We start from the raw sequence: 22,032 nt of genomic DNA, 5'->3' as shown, positions 1-22,032 counted from the left end.
TCCTTAAATTCTCTCAGGAATGTCTGTCTTACTATACAAGGCTCTTTGGTTGGCCACTATCTAGCCCTCCTTGTCAGGAAGTCAACATGAGATCAAGACCAATACCCCCACCAAGCCAATGCAGGTGATGCCATGCCTCCCTTCAGGACCTTTGCTTTCTGGCCTGTTAAATCCAGTACCATGTGTTACCTTTTGTTGTCACGTCTCTAGAACAGTTCTTTAGTCACTCCCACCTGATGACTTGTTCAGTCCCTAAGATCCCACATGACAGAGAAAATAACTCCCAGAAGTTCCACACACATGCACACATACACAGACATGCACGCACACCTCACAGATGAATATAAATGTAAAAACAAAAGAAGCCAGGTGGTGGTGGTGCATACCTTTAATTCCAGCACTTGGGAGACAGAGGCAGGCAAATTAAAGGCCAGCCTTATCTACAGGGCATACACAGCACTTGTCACTGACTGAGTAGTGTCCTCCAAAATTCATATGCTAAATCTCAGAGAGTGAGCAAAGGTCCTTAAGGATGGGACTAAGTCAGAATGGAGCTTCTTGAGTGGGCTGTAATCCAGTGTGGCCACTGTCCTTGTGCAATGAAGAAATGTGGGCTTAGGTCCTGAGGTGGCTGAAGTGGTCAAAGTGGGCTTGTTCTTGCAGGCGTTCCGCAGACTGTAAAGGCAAGTGCTGATGTGGGAGGAACTGGCCATCTCCCTCCTCCTCTGAAGACACTGAAGCAGAAAAGGGAAATAAGGCTTGGACAGCAAAGAGGTTACCACTAAGAACCAGTTTTGCTGCCTCCAGCAGGACTGTGCTTGTATATTTATGCATATAAATTGCTTATAAGCAAGATGCAGACACTGGGCATTGTGTGAGCAGTAGAATGTCCAAGCTCCCATGGAATCCTTCAAGTCTTTCATATTTAAAAACACTCCTCTAGGGGCTGGAGAGACGGTTCAGCCAGTGATTAGGAGCATTGGCTGCTCTTCCAAAGGTCCTGAGTTCAATTCCCAGCAACCACAGGGTGACTCTCAACCATCTGCAATGAGATCTGGTGCCCTCTCCTGGCCTGCAGACATATACTCAGGCAGAACACTGTATACATAATAAATAAATCTTATTAAAAAAATCCCTTAGGCCTTGAATTTGAGCAACAAGGGCATCCACGTAGAGGAAAGCTACAGTGGTCCCTGAGAGAGAGAGAGAGAGAGAGAGAGAGAGAGAGAGAGAGAGAGAGAGAGAGAGAGAGAGAGAGAGAGAGAGAGAGAGAGAGAGAGAGAGAGAGAGAGAGAGAGAGAGAGAGAGAGAGAGAGAGAGAGAGAGAGAGGGAGGGAGGGAGGGAGGGAGGGAGGGAGGGAGGGAGGGAGGGAGGGAGGAAGACTTGTTGCTACCAGTCAAGGAGAGACCTCCGAGAAACAATAATGTTGGACCAGAACTGTTAGAAAAATATTGACATTTCTGTTAAAACCACTTTGGAGGGGCTGGAGAGATGGCTCAGAGGTTAAGAGCACTGGTTGCTTTTCCAGAGGTCCTGAGTTCAATTCCCAGCAACCACATGATGGCTCACAACCATCCATAATAAGATCTGGCACCCTCTTCTGGCCTGTAAGGATTCATGCATTGAGAACACTGTATACATAATAAATAAATAAATCTTTAAAACCACTTTGGAACCAGGAGTGATGTTGCATACCTATATAATCCTAGCTCTTGGAAGGTGGAAGCAAGATTGTGGGAGTTTAAGGCCAGCCTCAGCTGCATAACCCTTCTGAGGCCAGGCTGACCACCAAATCTATAAATAAATAAATTAAGTAAATAAATAAATAAAAGTACTTTATCTGGACTGGAGAAAAGGCTCAATAGTTAAGAGCACTGGCTGCCCTCACATGGCAGTTTACAACTGTCTGTAACTCCAGTTCCAGGTAATCTGGTACCCTCACACTGACACTGATGCACATTAAATAAGTAAATAAATAAATCTTAGCTTGTTTGGTGGTGGTGGCGCACGCCTTTAATCCCAGCACTCGGGAGGCAGAGGCAGGCAGATCTATGTGAGTTCCAGACCAAGCCTGGTCTACAGAGTGAGTTCCAGGACAGCCTCCAAAACAATACAGAGAAACCCTGACTCAAAAAAAAAAAAAAAAAGCCAAACTGTTCTCCATAGTGAGAATTCCAGACTAGCCAGAGCTACACAGTAACATCTTGTTTCAAACACACACATTCACACAATCTGTGATGTTTCCTTGTAGGAGCATTAGCCCTACACCGGTGGCCTTTCTCATTAGAGGGTCTTTTCATTTTCCTTGTTTTCATCTGCAGGCTACTGTCCATGAATATAGCAGAGTATCGTTAGGACTCATTTTATTGATTTCTTTTCTATCCTGGGTCTCTGGGCTATCCAGCCTCTGGTTCCTGGCCATCCAGGCAGCGCCTCTAGTGGCATGGCCTCAAATTAGACCTATCATTGGTTGGCCACTCCCAGAGTTTTGTGCCTTCTTTACCCCAGCACGTCTTGCAGGCAGAACAGATGGCAGGTCTACGGTTTTGTGTCTGGGTTGGTGTAAGTCCCACCACTGGAAATTACCTGGTTACAGAGGATGGCAGTTCAGGCTCTGTATCTGACTAGGAATCTTTGATATAGTCACCCTTGTAGAATGATTCTACTGCACTAGGCTTTCACATTGCCCCCTCATGCCCTCCAATTCCAGTCAGTTCTCCCTGAACTCCCTCCATCCCTCCAAAAATAAATATGTTAAAATACATGTATATCTTTATTGAGCCCCAACTTTGTTTCAGAAACTGACTAGCCCTAAAATTCTTTTTTACTTGATGTTATATTATATTCCAGTTTGGTATGTATCAAGAGGAACAAAAGTATAGGATACCCCTTAAGGCTGCTGAGGGTAACAGCGGGAAGCTGTGTCCACTGCCTCTGTCACCCCAAAGTGCTGACAGCTCTACTGGACTTTTGTTGTGTTTTGCTTCAAGGCAGGGTTTCTCTGTGTAACCGTGCTGGCTGTCCTGGAACTTGCTTTGTAGAAGGGACTGACCTCAAACTCACAGAAATCCACCTGCCCTGCTTCCCAAGTGCTGGGATTAAAGGTGTGCCATCTCCCAGGCTTCCCTTCCCCCGGCTTCTCATTCCCATATAACCCTGCCATTTCAGCCATGCGCTCTCTTGACTTTCTCTGTTCTCTCTGTTGGTCCTCCTCTCTTGTTCCACCCCACACCTCCTCTCATGGACCTGTCCAATCTGCTGGCCATGTTCAGTCCTCTGCTTTCCCTCCCTGTTCTGGACTCTTCCAGATGACTCTGACTATGCAGGGAAATCCTGTCTCGAAAAACAATAAATAAAAATAAAAACTATGACAAAACTGGCGAAGTCACGAGGTAAATACTGCCGGGCGTTGGTGGCGCACGCCTTTAATCCTAGCTCTCAGGAGGCAGAGGCAGGCGGATCTCTGTGAGTTCTAGACCAGCCTGGTCTACAGAGCTAGTTCCAAGGCAGCCTCCAAAGCCAGAGAAACCCTGTCTCGAAAAATAAAAACAAAAAACAAAAAAACGAGGTAAATACTAATTATCATAACCTATTAAATAGCCAGAAAACACAGTTCCAGGAAGTTAGATTTACTTTTCTGGTGATATTAACTCAAGTGGGGTCCTGATGGTACTTGGTGCCTGCCCACCCCCGTCCTCAAAGCCCCGCCCTGCCCGTTCTGCCCTACTCTGAACCTTGGAAGCGCAGCACTCGCCCAAATACTCCCAGCGTGGCCCTCGTCCGGCCCCGGCTCCTCAGATTCCAAGCCCTGCCTCTCATCAGGATTTCGCCAGGTCACGCCCCCTTTCGGCCCCACCCCTCACGCAGGCGCCCCCACCCCTCGCTTCCTCCTGGTGCCTCATCGGGATCCCACCCAGGTATTACAGGCCCCGCCCCCAACACCGCCCCTTGGAGGAGAGATGCCTGCAGTTCCGGGTCATGGCCGCTGGGTGGTAGCCGCGTGGCTCGGGCTGGGCCGCTCTGGGCCGTGCTTCTCGCTCACCCTCAGACTGGGCCCCCGCTGCTAGTCGTAGTCCTGCCCGTACCGAACGCCGGCCCTCCGGAATAGCGCCGGACCCACCACCTCGGCTCCTCCGGGTCGGACCGAGGCCGCAAGCAGCGCCGCGGGGTGTGGGGCGAACCCAGGAGATGAAATGACAACGTCAACCCTCCAGGTACCTGGGTGCGGCACGACCGCGGAAACCGAAGGCTGCAGGGCCTGCGGGCCGCTGAGCCGGCAGGCTGCGGCCTCCTCGGAGCCCGGCCTTGCAGTCCCGATAGGACCGCCTCGTCCCACCGGTGCTGCAGCCTCTCCCATGCTCGGAGTCCAGGGGATGTCTCCACCGAGCCCCGGCCCAGGCCGAACCGGCGTAGTCCCGAGCCCGCTACTCGCAGCCAGGGCTGAACTGCCGCCTTGCAGCGGTGCCGCCTCCCCCAGAGCGAGCCCGGGTCCCGCAGGTCGCTCCGGGAACGCCGCTCACTGGTTCCTGCAACGCGCCCTGGCTGCCCCCTGACCTTGTGCCAACGAGCCCCCGCTTTCTCGCCCATCCATCCTTCATTCATCCCCTAGATGGAGCAGAGCGACCGTGGGATGGCGCCGCCCGAATGAAGGAAGTGCTCGCTCTAGAGCTGTCAGAAAGCGTAAACACGTTCAGGCCTCAGGCTTGTGTTTAAATCCAGCCCTGCCACTCACTAGCGTGCCTAGGTTTTTGATCTTGGAATCTTGGATTTCCTCATCAGTAAGATGGGCAGTGCCCTTGTGAGGTGGTTGTTAGATGGCTCTGAATAATTCAGAGGAAGCATTTGTAATGTAGGTTCAGCACATCATGTGCTCGGTAAGCCTTTGCAAATAAAGTCAGCGCTTGGGCAGAACCAAGTAAGACTTCATGAAGGAAGGGACTTTAGTCAGAGCATCGAGAGTGGGTGACTTTCACATACCTGTTGGGGAGGAGGGCGAGGAATGGCTGCTCCACATGGAAATACAGGAGTGGGAATCAATTGGAGTTCAAGAGCCCACTGTCCACCGGCAGAATTCTTATGTTTATATGCTATGGATTAAGCCAACTTTAGCTGGATCCCACCTGCCTAGCCAGTGTTTCACTGCCTGTGAACCAAGAATGTTTTTAGTGCCGGGCGTTGGTGGCGCACACCTTTAATCCCAGCACTCATGAGGCAGGTGGATCTCTGTGAGTTTGAGACCAGTCTGCATTAAACAGAAACCCTGTCTCACAAAAGAGAGAATGTTTTTTTCTGGCATTTTGAAACAGGTTTTTTGTTTGTTTTGTTTTTTGTTTTATTTTTTGAGACAGGGTTTCCCTGTATTGTTTTGGAGGCTATCCTGGAACTCATAGAGATACGCCTGCCTCTGCCTCCCGAGTGCTGGGATTAAAGGCGTGCACCACCAATGCCCGTCTTGAAACAGGTTTTTTAAATAATTTATTTTTATGTTTTGTGTGCATTGATTGCCTTCATGTATGTCTGTGTGAGGATGCCGGGTCCCCTAGAACTGGAGTTACAGACAGCTGTAAACCACCTTGTGGATGCTGAGAATTGAACCCAAGTCCTCTGGAAGAGGCTTCAGTGCTCTTAACCACTGAACCATCTCTCGAGCCCCAAAACAGTTTTATGTATGTAGGTAAAGCACGGTGCTATACATTTATAGCCTATCGGTGCTTTTGGAGGTTAGTTTCATCACCACAGAAACTATGCTGTTAGCCATTGCTCCCCTGCTATTCCGTCCCATGAAGCACACTTGTCTGCGGGGTTGCCTGTTTCAGACACCTTATTTATGTTATTGTGTGAGTCTGTGGTGTGTGAATGCGTACTAGTGTGCCAGCACACTCATTCCCATTCCTAGGGGAGGCCAGAGGATAACTTCAGGGGTCAGTTCTCTCTTTCTGGTTAATGAACTCACATTGGCAGGCCTGGTAGCAAGCAGTTTTGTCTGTTTTTCTGGAATCTCCTTTATAACAAGACATCAGCAGGAAGTTCTTCCCCCGCCTGTGATTCCTGAGCCACGTGCTTCTGACCAGACTTCCAGTCCCAGGCCTGAATTCCTACAGAGCAGGCCTGGGATCTGGGCCTGCATGGTTGAGTACCCATAACGTCTGTGCCCCTGCTGCACCAGGGAGCACAGGGGCAAGTCAGTATTCTCGTGGCAAGCGCGGTTGATACTGTTGACACCTTTTCTATGAAAGCCAGTCGGGAGGTCAGTTCAGCCTGGTTTCTATTTTACTTTATTTGAGACAGGGTCTCAGTATGTAGCCCTGGCTGGAACTTGGCTCTGCGGACTAGGCTGACTTCAAACTCACAAATACCTACCTGATTCTGTCTTCCCAGACCTGGGCTTAAATTGTGTAACACCACACCCAACTCTCACTTGATCTGTCTTTGTCCTGAAATCAGGCATGTACCTTTACCTGCTGAGCCATCTTGCTGACTCAGGGATTTTTGTGTTTTGTTTGTTGGTGTTTTGAGGCAAGATTTCTCTGTGTAGCCCTGGCTGACTTGGAACTCACCTTGTTGAATTCAGAGATCTGCCTGCCTGTGCCTCACAAGTGCTGGGGTTAAAGGTGTGTGCCACCAACCAACTGAGATTTTCTTTAAAATTATCCAATGTGTGGTTCTCTGTGACTGACTTGGCTGGCTTAATGTCACAATCTTTTACATTGTTTAAATGGTTTGAAGGGAGCGCTTTCAGGACATAATTTGAAAGTCAGATTTTGGTGCCTATAAATAAAGTTTTATTGGATGACATCCCAGCTCATTCTTTTATATGCTACCTATGGCTGCTTTTGTGCTGCAGAGACTATATGGCCCCAAACCCTAACACACCTCTGACTGGGCTTTCATAGAGAAGTCTGTCAGGCCCTGCTAGCACATCCTTGTTACTCCTCCATCTCTGCCCTTTGCCGTGGTGTTATAGAGATGTGGCCGGGCTGGCCTTTAATTTGTCACCACACCCTCCTGTTATGCAAACGAAGATCTCCTGCATTAGCTGCCAGAAAGATGTAATGCACCAGTAGGTGCCCTAATAGTGTTTAGCAGAGATGAGACAGGCCTGCTCTGCTCTGTGGGGACAGAGGAACCTCAGCTATTGTTCTTAGCCGTCACTTTTTTTTTTGTTTTTATGCATGTGTTTTGCCTGCATGTATATATGTACCTTGTTGCATGCCCGGTGCCCTTACTGTCCAGAACTGGAGTTACAGCACCACATGGGTGCGAGGAACAAATGTAGGTCCTTTGCAAAGCAGCAAGTGCAGGCAGGCTTGGTGGCATACACCTTTATCTTAGCACCTCTCTGGAAGCATAGGTCTAGCTCATTTACAGAGTTCCAGGCTAGTCAGAGCCAACTAGAGACCCTGTCTCAAAACAAAACAACAAAAGAGCATCAAGTGTCTTTAAACCTGAGCCATCTTTCCAGATTATTTATTTATTTATTTATTTATTTATTTTTGGTTTTTCGAGACAGGGTTTCTCTGTGGCTTTGGAGGCTGTCCTGGAACTAGCTCTTGTAGACCAGGCTGGCCTCGAACTCACAGAGATCCGCCTGCCTCTGCCTCCCAAGTGCTGGGATTAAAGGCGTGCGCCACCAACGCCCAGCCCAGATTATTTATTTTGTTTTATTTTGTGTAGGTTGTTTTGGCTGAATGCATGTCCTTGCACCACTTAAATGCCTGTTGCCTTGGGAGGCCAGAAGAGGACATCTGATCCCATAGTTACGCACTATCATGCAGGCGCTGGGACTCAAACCAGAGTTCTCTCCAGTAGCAACAAATGCTCATAACTGCAGAGTTATCTTTCTTACATTATTTTTATTTTAATTTTATACATTATTTATTTTTCTGTCTGAAAGTCAGAGGACAACTTTCAGGAGTAGTAGCTTCTCCTTGAGTGTGGGGTCTCCTTAGGAATTAGGTGTCTCCTTCATCCATGGCTTATAGGAATTGAACACTGGGCTCCAGGTTTTCACAGCTGGTGATTTTACCCACTGAGCCATCTCAAGTCATACTGAGTGGAAAAGTCCAAAGAATTGAGGGTGTTGAGCATAGAGGAAAGAAGTCGCTAGGACAAGGTACTGTCTCCATGGTTTCTAAGGAGCTGCTGGGGAAACAAGACTGCAGTGCTGGCCATACAGTGTGTAGGCAGTGGGGTCCAACATGACAGTCACCCACACGCTCACCCTTCCTGTCTCCTTGTTCTAGTGAGTTCCTCTCCTGTAGCCTGTTTCCTCTCCCCAGCCTAGCCACCTTACAGAGATGTCTATGTGCTTTCCTTCCAGATCAGGATGGCCGAACAAATGCCCTGGCCTGGCCAAGAGCGGGTCAGGAGGATATTGTTTGTTGGGCTGAAGCAGGGTCTGCAGTGGGATCTGCCTGCCAGGCGGCTAGTGCCACACCAGATGGAGGAGGATTGTGGCCAGGCTTTGCCAACTGAGGGAACTTCAGGTTTTGAAACTGGGTGTCTAGAGCCTCCAGTTCAGCTGGGAGCATGGGCCTGCAGAGCCTTTTAAGACTCTCAAAGACATCACTCAGAGTTCTTAGAAAGCACATTTGTTCCTGGAGCTCCTGGTTTGTAATGTGCTAAGCCTCCCCACTCAGGTGTTCAGGAAAGCTCTCTTCTGAACCTAGAGTGATCTGGGGAGTAGAGAGGGCTAAAGTGTCTCTAAATTTTCTATTAGATTGAAACTGTCAGGTCCATGGAGGACTTTGTTAGCTGGCTGCATCTTTTTGGCCCTTGGGCCAAGTGTGGTTTCTGGCTTTGTTGAGCTACAAGAACTAGTCCGTCTTTCCCTTGGGACAGTGAAGTAGAAAGTATACTTGCTCCTTGGGCTTGCCCTTGGAACCCCAACCCCAGACATGAGTTGGTTTCTATTTGCTAAGCTCCAGAACAGAATGGAGGAAGAAAGGGGTGGCTTCTGGCCATGAAGCTCCCTGGGAATAACGGCTGTCTTTTCAATCCCTTCCAGTTGGTGTCAGGAAAGTAGGGCGACGTAGTGGCCTTCAACCCATAAATCCACAGGCCTGGCACTAACTCTCATCTTATTCTGTGGCTTGTGACCCCAAAGACTCTCTAGATACTGTGGGGAATACTGAGCTATATACCTTGCCTTTCCAGAAAGCCATCGATCTGGTGACGAAAGCCACAGAAGAGGACAAAGCCAAGAACTACGAGGAGGCGCTCCGGCTCTACCAGCATGCTGTGGAGTATTTCCTCCATGCCATCAAATGTGAGTCACTCTCAGAGGCCCCTGGCTGCAGTGCCCTGGAAGAGGAGGGCAGGCACATGGGGCTGATGGGGGCCACATGGTTTCTTTTTTGCAGATGAAGCACACAGCGACAAGGCCAAGGAGAGCATTCGAGCAAAGTGCATGCAGTACCTAGACCGAGCAGAGAAGCTGAAAGATTATTTACGAAACAAAGAAAAACATGGCAAGAAGCCAGTCAAAGAGAATCAGAGTGAGGGCAAGGGGTGAGTGTGCTGGAGTGTACAGCTTACGGAGCCACAGTCCCCAGTGCACGCTCCTGTTTCACGTGCTGCTCTCAGTCTTCATGCTATGCTGCCCTGGACTGCTGTTGTACCTTTTTACAGGATAGCTGTCTCCTCGTGACAAAACACTAACAGCTGCTTTCATTAAGCAGTCCACGGTGTCTGATTTCCCAGTGCAAAAGAGAGACTGGGGAGGGACAGGAGACCGGTCAGCAGGAGGCTGTGAGGATGGAAATAAGCGATGCAGACCTGGGCAGCAGATAACTGTTGGCATGAGAACACACTCCTCTTTAATGTTTTTGTTTAGTTTTGTTTTGAGACAAGGTCTCTTGCTATTTAATTTTCAACTTACTAATTTTAATTTTAAACTTCATGTCTTTGCCTTTTGAATTCTCTGGGGTTGCAACTACATGTTGCCTGTTTTTGAGTTCACCTGAAAAGTCTGACGGTTTGCCTTGGTGCTTTTTAAGTCCATCCAAAAAGGTCTGGCATTGGTGGCACCCACCTTTAATCCCAGCACTGGGAAGACAGGCATGCGGATCTCTGTGAATTCTGGCTCGTCCCTCTGCCAATGCTGAGCTGGGAACCCACATACACAGCTAGCCTTACACAGCCTCCTTGCTCTCAGAATGGAGGACCAACTTGATCTGTTTCCTTTCTTAGAAGCGACAGTGACAGTGAAGGGGATAACCCAGAGAAAAAGAAATTACAAGAACAGTTGATGGGTAAGAGGCCTGAGCTCCATGGCAATAGGGGCATGGCATGGGTCCTTTTTTAGGTCCACGTGTGCTCATGTGTCAGTCTGGGCTTCCTCCTTGCAGGTGCTGTTGTGATGGAGAAGCCCAACATACGGTGGAATGATGTGGCTGGACTGGAGGGAGCTAAAGAGGCTCTCAAAGAAGCTGTCATTTTGCCAATTAAATTCCCACATTTATTCACAGGTAAGAATGTAGCATGGTGAATAACTTTAATCCCAACACTCAGTGGGTATAGGCAGGTGGAGCTCTGAGTTCAAGGCCAGTCTGGTCTACAGAATAAGTTCTACAGTAGCGAAGGTGACACAGAGCAACCCTGTCTTGAAAACAAACAAAAGAATATAGTCACTAGTTCAGGTATAAAACTATCGGCCTGAGGAATCTAGCTTGGGTTTCTATCCTGAGTGTTCTAGAACAGGTGGTAGATAGCCTCGTGTCTTCAGTAGACCTCTCACAGAGGGTAGGTCCTGACCTTGCTGCATGTTGTGTCTGTCCCATTGACCACAGCCATCTACCTCATGGTTTGATTTTGATTTTGGTTTGATTTCCTTTTGTAGGGAATGGAACCTGGGACCTAGGCAAGCACTTTACCACTGACCCTGACCCTAACTCCCTGGCTTCTTTTGTGTAGACCTCTGTGAGTTAGAGGCCAGCCTGGTCTACAAAGGGAATTTGAGGACAGCCAGAGCTGTTAGACAGAGAAACCCTATCTCAATAAATAATTAATTAAATAAATAAAAGCTTTTGTGGGCTGGGAATATAGTTTGATTTGTAGTTTTTCTGACATTTGTAAAGCCCTGGGTTTGTGCAGGTATACCCCTGTAATCTCAGCACTTGGGAGACAGGATGATCGAAGTTCAGGACCATTCTTGGGTATATGAGTTCTAGGTCAGTTTGAGATACATGAAACTTGAACTTTGAATAGACCATCTCAGTGAGCAGGCAGGGTCAAGAACTAGTGCTGGCCAATACTCTTGTCAAGGACATGAGGTCATTAATAAAATGGGGTCTGTGCTTCCAAAGGTGTTTGGTTTTCTTCTAAAATCAGTGGTTTTATAGAACTTTCTCTTTCTGTATCAACCGTGACTAAGGGCCTTCCATTTTATTTCATTTATTTATTTATTTTGGTTTTACGAGACAGGATTTCTCTATATTGTTTTAGAGGCTGTCGGTCCAGCCCGGCCTCGAACTCACAGAGATCCGCCTGCCTCTGCCTCCTGAGTGCTGGGATTAAAGGTGTACGCTACCACCGCCCGGCCCCATTTTATTTTTTATATAAATTTTATAACTTTGTTTTTACTTAATTTTATTTATTTATTTATTTAATATTTAATTTATTTATTATGCATACAGCCTTCTGCCTGCAGGCCAGCAGAGGGTACCAGATCTCATTCAAGGTGGTTGTGAGCCACCATGTGGTTGCCGGGAATTGAGCTCAGGACCTCTGGAAGAACAGTCAGTGCTCTTAACCATTGAGCCATCTCTCCAGCCCTATTTATTTATTTATTTATTTATTTTTGGTTTTTTACAAGGCAGGGTTTCTTGTATTGTTTTGGAGGCTGTCGGTCCAGCCCAGCCTCGAACTTACAGAGATCCGCCTGCCTCTGCCTCCCGAGTGCTGGGATTAAAGGTGTGCACCACCACCGCCAGGCTTTTATTTATTTTTTTTAAGACAGGATTTCTCTGTATATCCTTGGCTGTCCTGGAACTCGCTCTGTACACCAGGCTGGCCCAAAACTCATGGAGATCTGCCTGCTTTGCCTCCCAAGTGCTAGATAGAATTAAAGACATGTGCTACCACCACCCAAGAAATAATTTTGTTTTGAGATTTGGTTTTATGTATATTGGTGTTTTGCCTACATGTCTGTCTATCTGTGCCCTATACTCATGCAGTTCCCTTGAAGACAAGGAGAGGGTGTTGGATCCCTTAGAAGTAGTTGCAATTGTGAACTACTATGTGGGTGCTGGGACTAAGCCCAGGTTCTCTGGAAGAACTTGTATTAACTGCTGTTAAGAACTATTAACTGCTAGGCCAGGTATTGGTGGCGCATGCCTTTAATCCCAGCACTGGGGTGGCAGAGGCAGGGGGATCTCTGTGTGTTCGAGGCTAGCCTGGTCTACAAGTGCGAGTTCCAGGACAGCCTCCAAAGCAGAGAAACCCTGCCTCAAAAAAAAAAAAAAAAAAAAAAAAAAGAACTATTAACTGCTGAGCCATCTCTCCAACTCCACAACTTTTTGTTTGTTTGTTTGTTTGGGTTTTTTTGTTTTACGAGTCAGGGTTTCTCTGTATTGTTTTGGAGGCTGTCGGTCCAGCCTGGCCTCAAACTCACAGAGATCCGCCTGCCTCTGCCTCCCGAGTGCTGGGATTAAAGGTGTGCGCTACCACTGCCTGGCACTCCACAACTTTTTATTTATTTATTGTATATGTATGGTATGTTCATGCATAATTTTATATATATGTATTTTCTGTGTGGAGATGCATGTATGCGTACGTGTGTATTAAGGTCACAGGAGGATGTCAAGTATCTTCCTCAATTGTTCTCCACCTTGTATATTGAGGCAGCATCTTTAGTTGCACCCAAAACTAGATGATTCAGCTAGTCTAGCCAGCTTACTCCAGGGATCGCCTAGCTCTGCTTTCCAAACACTGGAGTGACAGGCAGGCCACCACTCTTGCCTGGATACTGGGAAGTTGACTCTAGTTCTTGTGCTTGTAGGGCAAGTGTTCTGCCTCCTGAGCCGGTTTCTCTAACCCTGCCTTCGAGTTTTCTTTGCTCCTTTTTCCCGTCAGGAAGCAGCTGACTCCTCTCTGTTCTTCATTACAGGCAAGCGCACCCCTTGGCGAGGTATACTGCTCTTTGGGCCTCCAGGCACAGGCAAGTCCTACCTGGCCAAAGCCGTGGCAACAGAAGCCAACAACTCCACCTTCTTCTCTGTGTCCTCCTCGGATCTGATGTCTAAGTGGTTGGGGGAGAGTGAGAAGTAAGTCAGCCGTCAGCTGTGCTGTGGTAGCCCTGGCAGCTGCTGGAAGTCCAGCTTCCTGGTCCCTTGGAAATCACTTCCCAGAGAAGCTGCCAGTCAGATGATAGTAGTCAGGAGAACAAGCTCTTCTTTTTTTAAAGATAGATTTATTATGTGTACAATGCTCTGTCGCATGTGTGCCTATGAGCCAGAAAAGGGCACCAAATCTCATTACAGATGGTTGTGAGCCACCATGTGGTTGCTGGGAATTGAACTCAGGTCCTCTGGAAAATCAGCCAGTGCTCTTAACCTCTGAGCCATCTCTCCAGCCCCTGAAGCTCTTCTTCTTCTTCTTCTTTTTTTTTTTTTTTTTTTTTTTTTTTTGACGCTCTTACTTCTTGAGATGCTGTCCTGATACACAGATGTCAGGAAACTTGGCATTCTTGAGTCTCCAGTACTCATTTTTTTTTAATTCTTAAAATTTATTTTATGTATATGAGTGCTCTATCTATATGGACAACTTTATGCCAGAAGACGGCATTGGATCCCACTATAGGTGGTTGTGAGCCACCGTGTGGTTACTGGGAATTTAGCTCAGGTCCTCTGGAAGAGTGCTTTTAACCCCGGAGCCATCTCTCCAGCCCCTGTTAGGGAACTTGGAAGAGATGAATCACCCCTGTAATCCTAGCACTCAGGATACAGAGACAGAAGGATCATAGGTTTCAAGGTCGGCCTGCTCTCTGTAATAAGACCTTCTTTCGAAATAAAAAAGGGAAAGAAGGATGCCAGGTGGTGGTGGTGCTCACCTTTAATCCCAGCCCTTGGAGGCAGAAGTAGCAGAATCTCTTGAGTTTGAGGCCAGCCTGGTCTACAGAGCGAGTTCCAGGACAGGCTTCAAAGCTACACAAAGAAACCGTGTCTGAAAAAAACAAAAAAGGAAAGGAAAGGAACTTATTGTAAGTATACATAATTTTGTTTTCTTTTGGTTTTGTGAGTCTGGATCTCATGTACCCCAGGCTAGTCACAAACTTATTTTGTAGCAGAAGCTGGCCTAGAATTCTGATTCTCCCAATACTACCTCCTAAGTGTGGGTTGCAGACATGTGTCACCAGGCCTATAGCGTCACTTCAGTTGTGTGTCCTCTAGGTGTGGGTTGCAGACATGTGTCACCAGGCCTACAGTGCCACTTTAGTTGTGTATCCTCTCAGGGGGATCTGTGGGTTCAGCTTAATCCTTCAATAAGCTCCATTCTTTGATAAGAAACAGGCTCCAAGAAAAGGAAGAATTATTCTCAAGTCCAGAGCCAGTTATTGGTGCTCCCAGAACTTGAGGCTTATGCCACAGCAAGTTCTTGGCTCACTACTGTTTGAGGACTTGTCTGCCCTGTTTTCCCTGTACCGTTTTCAGCCTCCCTGTGTGAGAAGCACTGGATATAACAACTGGGTCTCAGGGTGGGCATGTTTGGGAGTGTCCAGGTCTTGACCTTTTTCTCACTCTCACAGACTAGTCAAGAACCTGTTTGAGTTGGCCAGGCAACATAAGCCTTCCATAATCTTCATTGATGAGGTGGATTCCCTCTGCGGGTCACGGAATGAAAATGAGAGCGAAGCTGCCCGCAGGATCAAAACGGAGTTCTTGGTCCAGATGCAGGGTGTGTGCTGGTGCCTTGTCACTCCTTGGCTGTCTTCCACCTAAAGCCAACCCAGAGCTCCATTATGTAGCTGCACTGGGTACGATGGAGGGAGAGGCACTTGCGATGCCATCTCCGCCAGCTTTATATGGGCTTGCATCCAAAAAAGGGTTCTGAGGCCTCTGCCAGATCATCTCTCCATCCTTCCCAGAGCAGGTGATGCTTTAGATCTCTACCCAGGAAAGCCCCAGGACATTGTTTAGTTTCTCATGGGTCCTGGCTGCCTTTGCAGGCATCTTCAGTTGCTTCTTTGTTTCCCATTCTCCACAGGAGTAGGGAATAACAATGATGGGACTCTTGTTCTTGGTGCCACAAACATCCCCTGGGTGTTGGATTCAGCTATTAGGAGGAGGTGAGTTGAAACTAGGAGCTTAGGGCTGATATCTTTGTCTAGCAATGATCCATTTTGCTACTAGCTGTCCGCCCCCATTTCTCTGGAATCCTCCCTTGTCTGCATGTCAAACAGAGCCCTTGGTAAAGTTGGGTACTGGACCTGGATCTCTCATTTTAATATGCATGCTGCCCTTTCCCTCCACATCATTCTCTGGTCAGCTCCCATTTGATGTCATGCATATATCTCTCCAGGTTTGAAAAGCGAATTTATATCCCATTGCCAGAGGAAGCGGCCCGGGCCCAGATGTTTCGGTTACATCTTGGAAGCACACCTCACAACCTCACGGATGCTAACATCCATGAGCTGGCCCGGAAGACAGAAGGCTACTCAGGAGCTGACATCAGCATCATTGTGCGAGACTCTCTTATGCAGCCTGTTAGAAAAGTTCAGTCAGCAACACACTTCAAGAAGGTGAGTAGGCAGCAGCTTAGGCAGTGTCACAGTCAGGAGGTGGGGTAGCTTGTTTTTTTTTTTTCACCAGCTTCCTGACTGCTAAAGGTCCATTCTCTGTGAGAGAACCAAGGGTAGTTTTTGTTTCTGAGATAGGGTTTCTATCTGTAGTCCTGGCTGTCCTTATACTCACTTTGTAGACCAGGCTGGCTTTGAACTCATAGATCTACCTGCCCCTGCCTCCTGAGTGCTGGGATTAAAGGCGTGCACCACCACCGCCCGGCTCCAAGGGTAGATACTAAGTACCCTTTTACTCTAGGACTAGAACTGTATCACACATCCTCCCTGGAGTTACTGCTGGAATATAGTGCTCTTCAGCTGCGGGAAACAAGACAGCAGCCAGCTCTGTGCTGGAGGTCAGGGTGCACACACACCAAACACTTGCCAGACACAGCAAGTGGAAGGTTGCCCACTCATTCAGCCACATCGTTGTTGTGTGTCTGCTGTGGATCCTGCTGTTTCAGCACTGTCCTGGGTGTGGGGAAGGCAGTAGTGGAGACAACCAACAAGAGAAATACTGGTTCTTCAGCTAATAGTGAACGCTTGTCAGAGCAGGTTGGTGACACTGCGAGTTCCAGAAGTTTGGAGGGGTGAGTGGGTTGCTCTGTTAAAAGGAAAAAGACACACTGTAGTGACCAGAGCCAATTCTTGGAGATGGGGGAAGTAGCCTTGAGATGCTTGGGGTGTGTTTCCCCTTGCAGGAGATGTCAGTGGGAGGAACTTTGTTTGTTTTGGTTTTTTGAGACTGGGTTTCTCTTTATAAGAGCTCTGATTGTCCTGGAACTTGATGTATAGCTCAGGCTGGCCTTGAACTCAGAGATCCACCTGCCTCTGCCTCCTGAGGGCTGGAATTAAAGTTGTGTGCCATCAATGCCCAGCTGGGAGGAACCTTTTTGCTGCAACTACATTTATAGGGATGAATCTTGGTGGCATTATTGAGGACGATGGGTCTACACTGGGGCTACAGGTGGATTCTAGAGACCAGCAGCTAGAAAAGGATGCTGTCATGCACTTTTTTTTTGGTTTTTACGAGACAGGGTTTCTCTGTATTGTTTTGGAGGCTATCGGTCCAGCCCGGCCTCGAACTCATAGAGATCCGCTTGCCTCTGTCTCCCGAGTGCTGGGATTAAAGGCATGTGCCACCACCGCCCAGCTGTCATGCACTTCTAAAATCAGACCAACCCACTTGACCTCAGTCTGTTTATTCGTTGTTTTTGAGTGTGTGCATGTCGAGGTCAAAGGATAACTTTGAGGAGTTGGTTCTTCCCTTCTGCCATATGGACCTGGGAGAGCAAACTCACATCATCAGGCTTGGTTACAGGTGTCTTTACCATCTTACTAGCTGGAATTAATTTGTTTTGAGACAGTTTCAATTAGTCTAGGTCAGCCTCAACTCTACCTGACGTAAAAGATGAACTAAAACTCAAAAATCCTACCCATACCTCCTAGGTGTTAAGATCACAGGTGTTTGCCACCAGAGGGTTCTTATTTGTCTTGTTTTAAATACTGTGGGAGTAGAGGCAGTATGCATGGGTGCCATGACGTTTTGGAGGTAAAAGTCAACTTTGAACTTGGCTCTCTTCTACTTTCACATAAGTTCCACAGATGGACTCGGTTGTCAGGTTTGCACGGCAAGTGCCTTTACCCACTGAGCCATTTTTCAGATCTCAAACCTGAGTGTTGACAGTCCATCGATAGATGGGATTCGATGGGAAATTATTGACCCAGTATAAGACTCCATATAACTTGATTTCTCCTCCCATAAATCTCTTACAATAGGTCAGACCTGAGTTTTAAAGGAGCTTTGCCCCTCCAACCTTGCTGACCTAGAGACCCCAGTATCCCTTCAGCCTATCCGGTCCTCATGCATACTACCACTATGGCCAGCTGCCAAACCAGCCTGACAGTTTCTGCTTGGTTTCAGGTTTGTGGCCCTTCCCGCACCAACCCTGGTGTTGTGATTGATGATCTTCTGACCCCATGTTCTCCAGGGGACCCAGGGGCCATAGAGATGACGTGGATGGATGTCCCTAGTGATAAACTCTTAGAGCCTGTGGTTTGCATGGTAAGTGGCCCACTGGGAGAGAACTAGAAAATCCTTAATACTGGGAATCTGAGTCTAAGGACAAAAGTGAGCATCTTCGTATTGTCCTGGTTCATAGCCCTCCCAGAGAGTAAGTCAGTAGCCTTTGGGGTTGTGGGTAGCTGAGGTTTTTACTGAGACTCTAGGAACCCTTAAGAGGAAGAGTAAAGTCCAGACACTAATTGTCATTCCAAGGCCTGGCTTTTTGGTCCAGAAGGAACCAGTGAAAATCTTTTCACATGGGTTTTCCTGGAGCAGTCCAGATCTCTCCTAGTTTTGTTAGTTGTGCCTGCTCTCCCCTGGCAGCTGTCTGCACTGTGGGTGCATACAGTAATGGAAGCTGCTGATGGGCTGGGGTGAGATACGGGTGAAATAGTCTTCCAGATGGAAAGGTGTGTGGACACGATATGCAGTCTGCACTGGGGGTGACCTCAGAGGCAGCCTCTGTCAGCCTAGACAGCACAACAGAGAAGAGATGCTGTTTTTCAGCTGTATGCTTGTGTCTCTGCAGTCGGACATGCTTCGGTCTTTAGCCACTACCAGGCCCACAGTGAATGCAGAGGACCTCCTGAAAGTCAAGAAATTCTCTGAGGACTTTGGACAGGAGAGTTAAAGCTTCATGTTGAGAACGAAATTGGGAGTTTGACTGAAGCAAATTCATGGGACTTCCCACACCAGTGGCCAGGCAGGGCCTGAAGTCCTGAAGTCACTAGCATCTCCTCTGCTGCCTGGCGGCCAACCTAGAGGGATGGCGGAAGGGCCTCCACCGCTTCAGAGATGCTTCTCCATGTAGGACACTTGGACACTGGTTCTGCATACTCCTGGATGCTCACAGTCCTAGCCCTAATCTTTTTTTTTTTTTTTTAACTTTTGTTCCCCTAAATTAATGCTGCTTTGATTTCTGTCTTGTTTATAAATAAAGAGAAAAATCATCTGGAAGTGTTAAGGGGTGGGAGCCACCAGGCCCCTGCTCCCACTCCTTTCCTCTTAAGTTTGGCTACTTGACAGCTGACCATGGGGAAATAGGAAAAGCCACCCCCCCTCCTAAGTTTGCACCTGGAGCTTCCAATCTTCCTTGCAGGAGCTGATGACTTCTGTGAGCACAAGGCTGTCCATCAGGAGAGATGACAGTCAGTCAGGCAGGTCTTTATTGCTGCCATCACTGACTGAGAACTGGGCCCAGCCTCTGCTGGTCCTGTCCCTAAGATGTCTAATAAACCCTTTTCCTTTCTTGAGCTACTGTAGTCTTTCATTTTTTATTGTGGGCTTCACTGTTTCTTTCCTTAGCAGGGCAGGAAGTAGAGTGCTCATCAGGCCTGCTGTCCAGTCTGGTGACAAGTCAGGCTGCCTTAAACTCGGAAGTGTGGCTGTAGTTTTGCTCTTTTTTGTCTTGAGACAGGGTTTCAAGTATCTTAGGCAGACTCTGAACTCACTATGTAGACAATAACCTTGAACTCCCAATCCTGCTTCCAGCTCCCAAGTGCTGAGATAGGAGTGAGTGGTAATGTTAGGTCTCTGTTTCCGTGAGGCAACCTCATAACTGCTACTGAACAGATGCTGCCCAGTTTAGAAGGTTCCCAGATAAAGCAGCCCTGGAGATGCTGTGTGACACAGATCACAGTACAGGCATGCACACTCACTGAGGGAATTACTCTAATTTCCAAAAACCAGTATTATTGCTCTGTATTTTACCTCCTGATGCTAAGAATCAAACTAGGTCCCTCCACATTAAGTGCTGTTGTTCCCATGAGCTTTATATGCTCCCAGCTGGAAGTGCTCTAATTGAAAACCTGACTGTGTTTTCAGGGCCAGCACTGACTGTGTAGCCAAGATTACATTGGCCTTTCACTGCTTCTTTGCTCTGATTGAAAGTGGCAGAGTGAAGCTCTGGTTGGTGTTGAGACAGACAGAGACAGAATGTGCCACAGGAGGCACAGGTGCAGTGAGTTGGTCTGATGTGAGTGCTCAGAACTGCAGCCTTTTGCAAAAGCAAGTACTTTGTTGTATTTTTTCAAGACAGGGTTTCTTCGTGTATCCCTGGTCATCCTTAGAACTCACTCTGTAGATTAGGCTGGCCTCGAACTCAAGAGATTCACCTGCCTCTGCCTCCCAAGTGCTAGGACTGAAGTGCACCACCACTGCCTGAAAAGCAAGTACTCTTTAATTGTCAAGACATCGCTTCCTGATTTGAGCTAACTTTTTTCTTTTTCTTTTTTTGAGATAGTCTCACTATGTAATTAATGTATCTCTGGGTGGCCTCAAACATCAGCCTGCCTCTGCCCCCAGAGTGCAGGAATTAAATGTGTGCCACCACACCCCAACTTTACCTGTATGTTAAAACAACTTTCAGATATCTGGACTACATTATTACGAAGCATTGGCTGTGGGGGCAGAATATACATGCCTCGTGAAGTCGCCTGTACTGAGAGTGTTTACCTGCCCACTTCTTTCCATGCAAAATTGTCGGGAAATACCCACTCCCTCTTCAGTATTTCTATTCACGCTGTAACAGAACTCTGTCCAAATCTGATTCAGGACCAGCAATCCCCACCATCTTCCTTTATCTCAGTTCAGCACATACCAGCAGTCCACTGTTTACTGTCAGGTTGGAACAATTCCAAGTTGAAGCACAAAAAGATGTGCTCATCTTAACACCAAGTGTCCGCATGCCAGTTTTCAGGACAGAGCTTCAGTCATTCACCTCCATCCAGTGGAGATTGGTAAATGTCCCACTGTCCATTTTGTCAATGAACAAGCAACCCTGCAAGTGATCCATCTCATGCTGGATGATCCGGGCTGTCCACCCATTTGCTGACCACACCACTGGCTCTCCTCTTGGGTTCAGTCCTGCAAAGGAAGTTACAGGCTGGCTGAGGTGAGGCTTTGCCGGATATGCTTTGCCTCCTCCTGTCTCTACTTCCTGATTGCTGCCCTGGCTATGCCTATTTGCATCCTATCTACAGAGGCAACACCCGAGAGTGAATGTAGATAATAATAGCCCTTATCCATCCTAGAAAGGATGCTTCAATTTTGTTCAGCGCCAACTTTTTTTATTCAGCCTGATTCCCAGCTTTACTATAGAGCAAAGATAAGAAATCCTCTTGCTGAGGCGCTTCCCTCCTCAAAGCTCTTCTCAGGTGCTGTTTACCAAAGATAATTAAACTAGGCACAGTAGCAAATAATAACCACAGTCTACAAAACAATGTGGACGACAGGCATGGAATGATTTGTTGCCCTCGTCCAGATAAAGCTGGGTTCCGTTTTCTTACACAAGTCCACCATGACTGATAAACTAGGAACGTGTAATACCGACACACATACATGGGAATCTATATACATACCTACGAGAGAGGAGAGAGACAGACTCCCTATCTAGTCTCCCTGGTTGGCACCCTGCGTCCCATGTAGGTGGGTTTTGCCTTGCTCTTCAGGAGTGCTGTCTGTCAGCCCTGAGTTTCGTGTGCTACCGAGACCTGCTGGGTTTGCAGTCTCCGACTAGGAAGAGCATGGCCACCCCGCCGCCCCGTGCCCTGCACCTGAGATCTGCACCGCCTGGAAGCGAGGCACACACGCCAGGAAGCCAGCGACACTCTCGCAGCCCTCGGGGAAGGTGACCAAGCGGCTGTCCAGCACCCTCAGGCTGGGGTTCACCAGCACGCGAAGCGGAAAGGGCTCCATCTGGCGCAGCTCGCGCAGGCGTGGTGAGAAGGCCCGGAAGAGCGCGTCGGGGAACTCGAGCGCCAGCACTTGCAGCGGCACCCCCAGCTGCGGCGCACTCAGGCCCACGCAACCGCGCCGCCGCATCACCTGCACCAGCCGCCCCACCAGCTGCTGCAGCTCCGGCCCCGCCAGCTGTGCGGGCTCCACCGGGGCCGCCACGGCGCGCAGCACCGGGTCCCCGACCTGACACACGCGCGTGTATGGCGGCTGCGGCGCGCCCCATACCAGGCGCCTCAGGTACCGCCAATAGGAGCGCGTGCGCGCGGGGCCCTCTAGGCCGGACCACGAGCTGCAGCCCCGCGCCCGGCCCAGCGGGACCCGCGACGCAACCAGCAGCCCACCCAGCAGCCCCATGGCGCCGAAACCGCCGCGGCCCATCCTCCCAGTAGCGCCAGGGCCGCTGGGAAGCGTAGTTCCCGCGCGACTTGGGGCATTCGTCATCAGGAACAG

At 48.4% G+C, this 22,032-nt stretch overlaps 3 protein-coding genes across 4 annotated transcripts; 1 reads left to right on the top strand and 2 right to left on the bottom strand.

Annotated features, from left to right (window-relative positions):
* Positions 1-373: 373 nt before the first annotated feature.
* Positions 374-4,875, bottom strand: LOC106021624. Of its 2 annotated transcripts, none has more exons than XM_040736594.1 (2): positions 4,044-4,875; positions 374-734 (listed from the first exon to the last, which is right to left on the bottom strand). In XM_040736594.1, exon 1 carries the CDS (start codon positions 4,601-4,603, stop codon positions 4,046-4,048), a length of 558 nt encoding a protein of 185 aa, XP_040592528.1. In that variant the 5' UTR covers positions 4,604-4,875; the 3' UTR covers positions 374-734; positions 4,044-4,045. The 2 variants fall into 2 exon arrangements, with proteins under 2 accessions (XP_040592528.1, XP_012973367.1); XM_013117913.3 differs by having other exon boundaries at positions 4,220-4,872.
* Positions 4,082-19,097, top strand: Vps4a (vacuolar protein sorting 4 homolog A). Its single transcript, XM_005076331.4, has 11 exons — positions 4,082-4,215; positions 9,158-9,269; positions 9,364-9,511; positions 10,193-10,254; positions 10,351-10,470; positions 13,110-13,266; positions 14,748-14,896; positions 15,206-15,287; positions 15,521-15,740; positions 17,704-17,844; positions 18,374-19,097. The coding sequence occupies exons 1-11, from the start codon at positions 4,195-4,197 to the stop codon at positions 18,473-18,475; spliced, it is 1,314 nt and encodes a 437-aa protein (XP_005076388.1). The 5' UTR covers positions 4,082-4,194; the 3' UTR covers positions 18,476-19,097.
* Positions 19,098-20,005: 908 nt separating this feature from the next.
* Pdf (peptide deformylase, mitochondrial) lies at positions 20,006-22,023 on the bottom strand. The gene is made up of 2 exons (XM_040736593.1): positions 21,399-22,023; positions 20,006-20,709 (listed from the first exon to the last, which is right to left on the bottom strand). Exons 1-2 carry the CDS (start codon positions 22,021-22,023, stop codon positions 20,552-20,554), a joined length of 783 nt encoding a protein of 260 aa, XP_040592527.1. The 3' UTR covers positions 20,006-20,551.
* Positions 22,024-22,032: the final 9 nt, after the last annotated feature.

The sequence above is a fragment of the Mesocricetus auratus genome, unplaced genomic scaffold, assembly GCF_017639785.1.
Source record: "Mesocricetus auratus isolate SY011 unplaced genomic scaffold, BCM_Maur_2.0 Super-Scaffold_100062, whole genome shotgun sequence".
NCBI classification, from domain to species: Eukaryota; Metazoa; Chordata; class Mammalia; order Rodentia; family Cricetidae; genus Mesocricetus; species Mesocricetus auratus.
The sequence above is the reverse complement of the archived record's forward strand: the minus strand, read 5'-3'. Positions and strand labels throughout refer to the sequence as shown.

Bases quoted from the DNA above. Each gene is read 5' to 3' on its own strand.
- LOC106021624 (XM_013117913.3), bottom strand. From the start codon at position 4,603: ATGAATGAAGGATGGATGGGCGAGAAAGCGGGGGCTCGTTGGCACAAG. The intron at 735-4,219 runs GTACCTGGAGGG...TTTCTGCTTCAG, and splicing joins CGCGGTCGTGCCGCACCCAG to TGTCTTCAGAGGAGGAGGGA.
- Vps4a (XM_005076331.4), top strand. From the start codon at position 4,195: ATGACAACGTCAACCCTCCAG. The intron at 10,255-10,350 runs GTAAGAGGCCTG...TCCTCCTTGCAG, and splicing joins ATTACAAGAACAGTTGATGG to GTGCTGTTGTGATGGAGAAG. The intron at 17,845-18,373 runs GTAAGTGGCCCA...GTGTCTCTGCAG, and splicing joins TAGAGCCTGTGGTTTGCATG to TCGGACATGCTTCGGTCTTT.
- Pdf (XM_040736593.1), bottom strand. From the start codon at position 22,023: ATGACGAATGCCCCAAGTCGCGCGGGAACTACGCTTCCCAGCGGCCCT. The intron at 20,710-21,398 runs GTGCAGGGCACG...CTTCCTTTGCAG, and splicing joins CCAGGCGGTGCAGATCTCAG to GACTGAACCCAAGAGGAGAG.